This window comes from Acipenser ruthenus, chromosome 15 (assembly GCF_902713425.1).
Source record: "Acipenser ruthenus chromosome 15, fAciRut3.2 maternal haplotype, whole genome shotgun sequence".
Classification (NCBI taxonomy): Eukaryota; Metazoa; Chordata; class Actinopteri; order Acipenseriformes; family Acipenseridae; genus Acipenser; species Acipenser ruthenus.
In genome coordinates this window covers 34,525,936-34,535,891 of record NC_081203.1, presented here as the reverse complement: position 1 = coordinate 34,535,891, position 9,956 = coordinate 34,525,936, and the positions used below count along the sequence as shown (strand labels likewise).

Sequence of the window (9,956 nt, the reverse complement as noted above, 5' to 3'; positions counted from 1 at the left end):
TCCATGAAGGGGGAGAATAGCCGCTCCCAAGCGTCACCTCACTTCGGTTAATTCATTCGAACTGGCGTGTTGTTTTTAATGACGTGCTATGAGATTCTAATGCATTTTTAACGAGAGTACAACACCGTACACGGGTGCTAACGAGTCCGGGATGGAATCACGCGGTGTGTGTGTGTGTGTGTTGTACTGTTTGGTTTAGGGTATATCTCACTTAAAATAATGCATCACTTTATCAATCGGGGGTCTCGGGTGATTTTCCTTTTTTTTGTAGTAAACGCAGTATTAATGTGTTAAAATAAAGTGCCGTGTAATTCAAAAGAAATCACTGTAAAGGGTATATATATATATATATATATATATATATATATATATATATATATATATATATATATATATATATATATATATATATATATATATTAGAAGTATTTTAAAATGAACCCCCTCAGAGCGCACTGGTTAAAAGTATTTGTGTTCGTGGGATTGTTTGAGACTCCCTTCTCTTTGTACATAAACAAGGTGCAGATGCGGTTCACGAGATAAAACGAAACCCATTGTCAGCTTGAAATCCTGTCTGTGAAATGAGTCCGATCACTGGGGCACGTTTTCACGCTGTTTAAATGCAAACATTCATATTTCAATCCACTGTATTTCACTTAAGCGCTGTAGACTGGACTCTGTACCGTGCCAACTTGAAAAACACATTTTCCAAATAGACCAGAAAAAAAAAATACAGAGTAAGTGTACTTACCACGTGCTTCTCTTTAAATCCGCGCAGGTGGGTTTTAAATAAAAAATATAATTAATAAATATAACACATACAAACTTCAACAGCGTTCCAATATAGACCAAAAAAACAGACAGACTTCCACAAAACTGAAACGAAAAACGATTATTTTACTTGTGCTTGTAGTTCAGTCGGCCGAGGTGTTTTTTTTTTTTTTTTTTTTTAATAAACAAAATGCCAGTCTGTCTTTTTTGTTGTTTTGTTTTGGTTCGTTTTCATCAAGCAGCAGAAAAACGAATCGGCGCGAATGCGCTGCGGAGCCGAGCCTGCGTCCTGCAATTAGGAAACGCGTGCCGTCCGGATTATCTCGTTAATGAATCAAGAAAGACAACAGGAAAAAAAATGCTTTCATTATAATTAATTCCCGGACAGGGTCATTATTATCGAGCGGGCGCGGAGCAACTGGTAGATGGGGTTCTGTGTAGAGGTGACAGATTGGAGGGAGCAGCCGTTAGACTTCCAGTCCGGTCGTGGTGCCAGACACTGGGACAGGGACAGAAGTGTGGAAGAACCGCTTCCCTCGACTCCGAGTCCGGCGCTACAGGTAGGGCCCGTACCGACCCGGAGTGCCGTTCACTATTCAGCGCTGCAAAGAGCCGCTCTGTCATTATTTAACCTCTTTAAAATTGAAAAGTTTACTAGTTGTGTGTGTGTGCGTGTGCGTGTGCGTGTGCGTGTGTGTGTGCGTGTGCGTGTGCGTGTGTGTGTGTGTGTCTGTGTGTGTGTCTGTGTGTGTGCGTGTGCGTGTGCGTGTGTGTGTGTGCATGTGTGTGTGTGTGTCTCTGTGTGTGTCTGTGTGTGTGCGTGTGTGTGTGTGTGTGCGTGTGTGTGTGTGTGTGTGTGCTCGCGCGCGAGAAAACGTATCTTTAAACAAACCAAAAAATATGTTTTTCAAAGCTATTTAAATAAATGGTATTGAAATTGTTTGGAACTCGTCACTAGGCTGTATTTAAAATGACCCGCGGGGATTGAGTTTTAAAAAACATTGTTGTCTATCATGGTTATATAGAATGTGTTTTATGTAGAATCTATTTATGTAAATATGATATATAAATATGATTAAGAAGTGTTATTGAAAAACAAAAAAAAAAAAAAAACAAAGAAAAAAAAAATCAAAGAAAAAACTAAATTAAATATATTAGTCTCCAGTACTTTGTTTTGCGTGAAATTTAAAATACGGGCCTAAATAATCTACCTGAAAATAGAAAAGAAAGAAAGAAAGAAAGAAAGAAAGAAAGAAAGAAAGAAAGAAAGAAAGATTATATATATATATTCGTTGTGGTTTGTTTAGCGCCAATACATTTGTTCCATCATAACATATAAAAAGTATTTGTCGTAATTAACCTTATTAAACCAGGCAGTTGGCTTATTTAAAAACCTGTCAAAGCAAGTTAATATTTATATATATATATATATATATATATATATATATATATATATATATATATATATATATATATATATATATATATATATATATTTATATATATATATATATATATATATATATATATATAGTTTTGTGTTTGCTCCTAAAATATAAAAAATAAACTTTGTGTGTTTGTGTTTCTTTTAACCGTCAAACTTCAGCCTGTTTATTTTCCAGAGTATCTGGACCCGATTTTAGGGTCTCCATTTTGGAGGATGACGGGGCTTAAGAAACTTGTAAAACATGAAAGTAATGATATCACGGGAGGGATCGGATAACATTATTACAAAACCCAGGACCGCAGCGCACTGCCGCGAGGGCATGCCACCCAATACCGGTGCGGATTCTGCAAGCGTGGCCTTAAGTGCGCACACATTTATCCCATTGCTCGGCGCGATCACAAAGTTTCACCACTTCAGTTTGTTTCATTTTATTTGATATATATATATATATATATATATATATATATATATATATATATATATATATATATATATATATATATATATATATATATATATTGAGTGGCTTTAATTAATCTGTTTATTTTCTTGTTATGATAAGTAATTTACAAAATAAATTGTTCATATATATATATATATACATATATATATATATATATATATATATATATATATATATATATATGTATATATATATATATATATATATGAACAATTTATTTTGTAAATTACTTAACAAAATATAAATATATATAATTTGGTATGTATTTTCTCCCATATATATATATATATATATATATATATATATATATATATATAGATAGATAGATAGATAGATAGATAGATAGATAGATAGATAGATAGATAGATAGATAGATAGATAGATATAACGTGTATATATAAAATAAGGAAGCGCGACCATATAATTTGAAACACCCAGTTGGAATGCCTCTTCTGAGGGCGACGCTTTCTGCTGTGTCGGAATACACAAAGTTGTTACGGGATGCTGTTTGGACTGTGAAGTTGTTTCTGAACTCCTCGCTTTTTTTTAAGTAGATTTATAACACTGAAATGAACGAGCAATGCACCGCTGCGTTGCTTGGGCCGGGACAGGCAGCTTGTGATTGGAAGTTGATTGGCTGTTTGTTGACCCTCTTTAGACACATATAATCAACACTTCTCGAAAGACTGAATCTGTTTCTTACCTTCACAATCTAATTACCCGGGTTACTAATGAAGTGGAAATGGCCGAGGGACGCACATAGAAACAGGGAGCCCCATGCGTACGGCGTGGTGTTGGGTCCAGAGAGGTGCTGTTTTTGTCATTTGCTCATGCTGATGCTTCACATTTTAATAGCAGCCCATTTAAATGTACAGTGATTGTAATTATGCAGACAAAGCCCGGAGATATCATTCAAATAAGGATGCTGTGCTGTAGTTTAATGCCATCAGAATGGGGAGCGGTGGGCTCCTCGGATTCGTCCCTTTGTTTCTCCCCCAATGGCTCTTTTGTTATCAGCATTATTTATCTGACCAGCAGTGGCCTTTGTCTCTGCAAATGGATCCCAATCAGGCCCTGTGTGTTCAGGACAATTAGCTGATGGGTGCTATGCAAAGCGAGTCCCCTTGTTTGCAACGCGATGTGTGTGCGCGCATTTCAGCTAATGGGTTTTGTTCTCCGGGAAGGCGTGTTGCTATTATGGGGTGTAGCTTCTTTTTTTGGGACACGTTTGTCGTGGAGAGCATCATGCAGTTGTATGAGACAGCTGGGGGCCCGGGGCCGCTTTAAGAGACCAATGCGCACAGGGCGAAAGCTCACTCTGAACTTAGTGCTCGCAGCTTCAGGATCTGCGCGCAGCCCCGGGTAGTTACAGCACTACTTCAGCACTATACTCGCTCATCAGTGGCATTCTCTCTCTTTCTTTCTTTCAAACCACAGCAGGGTGAGACAGCAGGATCTGCGAGGCTGACTCAGCCCAGGAAACTAGACGAGAGGCCTTACACTTGCTTTCACCATTTTTACCAACTTCACCCCCCAACCGAACTTTAGCATGATGTCGTATCTCAAGCAACCGCCTTACACGGTCAATGGATTGAGTTTAACTGCGTCCGGCATGGACCTGCTGCATCCGTCTGTGGGGTACCCAGGTAAGCGACGCTAGAGCTGCGTTATTATTATTATTATTATTATTATTATTATTATTATTATTATTATTATTATTATTATTATTATTATTATTATTATTTACACAGCAGAAGCTACAATAAAGCAAGAACGAAAATTGTGCAATAGTGTTTCAAATAATCTAATCTAATCTAATTTCGGCGGAATCGACTAGCAAGACCAGGTAAATATTATATGAATAATAATAATAATAATAATAATAATAATAATAATAATAATAATAATAATAATAATAATAATACAATGTGGTATTCACTTCTATTTTGTCTAGTTGTTTGTTTGTTGTTTTCAGTGTGTAATGTATCCGTGTTCACAGAACTGTATTTGTTCATATTTTCCGTGCGTTTCGTTGATTCTTTATTATTATTTTTTTGTAATTAATTATCATTATTTATGGATAATAAATGCGTTTTAAGATGGGGCGCAACTTTAGTATTGTTTGTTCCTTTTTATTTTAAAATAATAATAATAATAATAATAATAATAATAATAATAATAATAATAATAATAATAATAACTGACGTCGTGGAAGAGAGCCTGACTGCATATGGATGTAGTATCGCTTGGACCGGATCTGGTAAAGCCTGTAGCCGCCTTGTATTCAGACAATGCGATCACTTTGTGTGCGGGGCTAATTTAAAGCACCTCTTCACTGACTTCTTTCTGTTTGCCCTGAAGCCTTTCTATTTAACCACCTGACGATTCTTCAGCGGGGATAAAGGGGTCTGCTCCCTGCACCCTCCTCGGGGGACGTGCTACCAGGATTGAGCCACAAGTCAAATCATTAATTGAATGTTCTTCATGTTGTCATAACGGCGCTTCCTCAGCCCCTTTGTCCAGCACTGACTAGCTGTAATTGAAATTGTTAATGCTTTTGCTCCGGTCCGTTTTACTGTCGTGAAACTCTCTGTAAATGTACTTGATCGTATAGGCTATACTTATCACGGGCACGGAGTTTAACTGATTTTATGTATTACTTCATTTAAATTAATAAATACATACACAAATAAATAAATACGAGATTTGTAGTTATTTTCAATAAATATCCCAGTAATCATAATAATAATAATAATTGTGCCGTGTTAGTCCGTTCTGAATATTGAATATTAGATTTGTTTTAAAGGGTTCAGCTTCCCCCTCAGTCACAGTGTGTGTAACTGTGTGTAACTCGCCCTCTATTTTATAAAGCATGTGTGTGTTGTTTTTGTTTTTTTGTTTTCAAAGTTTTTGTCGAACTGTTTTCAATTTCTAACAATGTCAATAAAAACTCGCGACGGGATCGTAATGAAGTAAAGATGTCGGTGTGCGCGCGCTCTCGTTCCAGCGACGCCTCGGAAGCAGCGGCGCGAGAGGACCACTTTCACCCGCGCGCAGCTCGACGTGCTGGAATCCCTGTTCGCAAAGACCCGGTACCCGGATATATTCATGCGCGAGGAGGTGGCGCTGAAAATCAACCTGCCCGAGTCTCGAGTCCAGGTGAGTCAGAGAGAGAGAGAGAGAGGGAGGGAGGGAGGGAGGGAGGGAGGGAGAGGGGGGGGTGAGAGAGGGGAGAGAGAGAGAGAGGGAGGGAGAGAGAGAGAGAGAGAGAGAGAGGGAGGGAGAGAGAGAGAGGGGGGTGAGAGAGAGAGGGAGAGGGAGAGAGAGAGGGAGAGAGAGAGAGAGAGAGAGAGAGGGAGAGGGAGAGGGGGGGTGAGAGAGAGAGAGAGAGAGGGGAGAGAGAGAGAGAAAGAGAGAGAGAGGGGGGGGGTGAGAGAGAGAGAGAGAGAGAGAGAGGGAGGGAGAGAGAGAGGGAGAGAGGGGAGAGAGAGAGAGAGAGAGAGAGGGGGGGGTGAGAGAGAGAGAGAGAGAGAGACCTTAAACAGACCATACGCCCTGGCAGAATATCTGGTCAGAGTTAAAGACCAAAAACAAAAACAACTACTGACCAAATACAGATTGAGCGAGCACACATTAGCAATGGAAAAGGGTCGACACAGAGCCACATGGAGACCCAGAGAGAGGAGACTGTGTGAGCACTGTGAGTTACACCACAGAGAGACAGAGCTCCACTTCCTACTGCACTGCCTCAAATACAAGCTGCTCAGGGACACATTCATACCCAAATTCACGCTGCACATCAGTGACTTCACCCACCTCACAGAAACTGAAAAACTACAAATATTTTTAGGAGAGGTGGGGATAACATGTGCACTAGCTGCTGAATATGTGACTGCCTGCCACAGTCTAAGAGAAACAAATGAACCTGCACTGAAAATTGTCTTTTCATTGTGTCTGTTTATAGACTGTACCTGTCTGTTTGTATGTTAATTTTGCTTTGGCAAAACTTGTTTATTCCTGTCATGCCAATAAAGCTTATTGAATTGAATTGAATTGAATTGAGAGGGGAGGGGGTGTGAGAGAGAGAGAGAGAGAGAGAAAGAGAGAGAGAGAGAGATGCAAACTGAAATTACCTACAACACCAAACCCTCACGGGATTATTTTAGGAAAGCCTTTAATTTAGCCCCAATATCCACTTCAAAATTACCTCAAGAGCTCATCACAGTGACTGGAGTTGGCTATATCCCCGTAAACAGGAGACTCAATAAAGACAGCGAGGTCGCTAAGTGGGTCTACTTTAAAAGAAAAAAACAACCTGTTAGCCAAATGTAAAGTCATAATAACCCAATAATAATATCTTGCCTCCCATCACTGCGTGCGCAATTCTGCCACGTTAAGCTTCATATCTATGAATCTGTTTTATTTTATTTTTTTTCAAAGTTTCGTCATGGAAACTTCTCGAACTCCATAGAGTTCACACACACACACACACACACACACACACACACACACATATTTCAGAAGGTGGTGTATAACTAGGGTGCACTGCTTGGTGTAGGATAATTTTCCTACAGTCTTAGACACGGTGGTAGCGCGAGACCCGTGTGTAATAAGATTAGGCGCTGGCTCAAGACCCGTATAATAAGATTGATGAGAAAAGTGTTAACTACTAGCAGTACAGGAACACAACAAAACACCCGCCCGTAATAATAAAACACACAACAGCAGCCTGCAGATTTAAAGTTTGATCTGCAGAAGACAGGGAGAGATTTGTGGAAGAGCAGAATAATGCAAGTACTCTTAGAAAAACAAACAAGCGACCTCGTTTTAATTGGGATGTTAGGCAGTGTAGACTGATGGCCCTCACAAAGGAGAGGCTCTTGAGTGAAGAGCAAATCATCCGCCTCCTCCCTCTAAAAAAACCATGCGCATGTTCCACTCCCGTGCTTTCATTTCTCTACCCAATCTCCTTTTAATACATTTATACTGAAGCTTAAAAATCATTGAAACATAAACTGGGTTTACATTGAATTCTGTTTTCCAATGTTATTCTAAACACTTGATTACAAGTCAACACTGCAAGTTAGACCATTTCTGCCTGTTAGATGTCACCATCTACTATAACAAATAACATACCCCAGATCTGCACAGTTACGGCTGTAATTGTATCTTGGGTTTCTTCTAGTGACACTGCTAAGTCACTGGAGCTCTCGCTCTCGTATTTATGTGTCACCAGAAGCCCTCTAAAGAATGACAGCGTTATTATACACTGTTGGGCGTACATTGTTCCTTATATAATATATCCTGTTGTGTGATTAGATAATGCATGCAGGTTCTATTCCAAAAGAAGGCAATATCCTCAAGAGTAGAACTTAGGTAAAAAATATATATATTTTTCGAGGGACTTCAGCAGCTATTATCAAAGAGAGAGCAACTCAGGCACCAGGTTTGACAAACTTGTCATTCCAATACCAATGCATTCAATGATATAGTATATTATAATGTATCACTTTAAAGAACAATCAATGTGGCCACATAATACCACGCAGCTCTTGTGAGTACACCAGAGTTCAAATCTAAATGCTGAGGATTCGTTTCAGAGCTAATAATTAACCACTGAAGAAGTGAGCATTAGGGGTATGTCTAGAACTACACTATTAGAGGTAATCGTCGATTGTTATGCATATAATCAACAAAACCCAACTGAGAAAAACAAACAAACCCTGTCTGCATTTATTTGTGTGTCTCGGTTTTTGTCAAGGTTTGGTTCAAGAACCGGAGGGCAAAGTGTCGCCAGCAGCAGCAGCAGCAGCAGAACGGAGGCCAGAGCAAAGTGCGTCCGGCCAAGAAGAAGAGCTCTCCCGCAAGAGAGGCCAGCTCCGAGAGCGGGGCCAGCGGCCAATTCACACCGCCTAGCAGCACCTCCACCCCGGCTATCCCCAGCAGCAGCGCGCCTGCGTCCATCTGGAGCCCGGCGTCCACCTCCCCGCTGTCCGACCCGCTCTCCACATCCTCGTCCTGCATGCAGAGGTCGTACCCCATGACCTACACGCAGGCGTCGGGGTACAGCCAGGGCTACGCCGGCTCCACGTCCTACTTCGGAGGGATGGACTGCGGGTCCTACCTCACCCCGATGCACCACCAGCTCTCCGGGCCAGGCTCTGCACTGAGCCCGATGAGCAGCCACCTCAACCAGCCCCCCGCCTCCCTCTCTGCTCAGGGCTACGGGGCCTCAGGGCTCGGCTTCAACCCCACTTCCGACTGCTTGGATTATAAGGACCAGGCGGCCTCCTGGAAACTGAACTTCAACTCCGACTGCTTGGATTACAAAGATCAGGCGTCGTCATGGAAATTCCAGGTTTTGTGAACCAACCAACCAACCAACCAACACAAAAACAAACCGACAGAACATAAGAAATGAGTAATTATAATGAAGAGACTGAACATTCTGAGCTGGACTCGCAGGATTCGCTTTGCAGAGGGGAGGGGAGGGGAGGGGAGGGGGGCTCTCTGACTTATCCGAGTGTGTGAGACTCCCCCATTTACCACCGCGTACTCCTAATCCCGTTTTGGTTATCACTTTGGAAAAGGGGCCATTTAGGATCCAGCACTAGCCAATAAACTTTTTATTATTATTCTCATTATTCTCGTCATTATTATTATTATTATTATTATTATTATTATTATTATTATTATTATTATTATTATTAACCATGACGTACACAGACAGCTGTTTCTGTCTGTATGTTTCTCCTAATGGCACCTGTTGGTTAATTCACGAGACTTTGGAAAGAACTCCTGTCAACCAAGACACAAAATATATACAGCCAGGAGAACCATGGCTTGGTTACGGACTCAGAATGGGTGGGGTTTCCCTAAAAGATCCTTAAATTCCTGACTTGCACCCTGGTTGGCACACCAAGAGACCTTTACACCAGGGGGCGGGGCGGGGCGGGGCGGGGCGGGGTGGGGGGCGTGGGGGTTGTGTGGACTGCTCGACTACTTGGGTGTCGTAGATGCACTACTTTATTTAAGAAAAAAAAAATGTTTATAAGGAGTCAATATGTAGTTTTTAAGAGACAATCAGTGTATGTCTTATCAATAGTACATGTGTGTTTTTTATCTGTGCTAGACTTCAAAACTGTGATCTCTTGTATTGTATGCAAGTCGTTGGTGTGCTTCGCACCCGCGGGCTTCCTCTGCTGTCATTTGATTAGGGTTTCATACATCTTGTGTTGCTTTATTATTATTATTATTATTATTATTATTATTATT

General features: G+C 40.6%; 1 protein-coding gene across 4 annotated transcripts in view; it reads left to right on the top strand.

The window, feature by feature from the left end:
- The window catches only part of LOC117421995 (homeobox protein OTX2), an 11,422-nt gene extending 1,799 nt beyond the window's left edge, over window positions 1–9,623 (top strand). For 2 of the 4 annotated variants that reach the window (XM_034036573.3, XM_058986588.1), the window contains 3 exons: window positions 4,119–4,327; window positions 5,689–5,840; window positions 8,443–9,623. In XM_034036573.3, the coding sequence (XP_033892464.1) occupies window positions 4,231–4,327; window positions 5,689–5,840; window positions 8,443–9,048 (855 nt within the window). In that variant the 5' untranslated portion in view covers window positions 4,119–4,230 and the 3' untranslated portion in view covers window positions 9,049–9,623. Of the gene's footprint in view, window positions 1–1,159; window positions 1,332–3,119; window positions 3,490–4,118; window positions 4,328–5,688; window positions 5,841–8,442 lie in introns of those variants that run through there. The other 2 variants (XM_034036574.3, XM_034036575.3) reach the window with 2 other exon arrangements.
- Window positions 9,624–9,956: the final 333 nt, after the last annotated feature.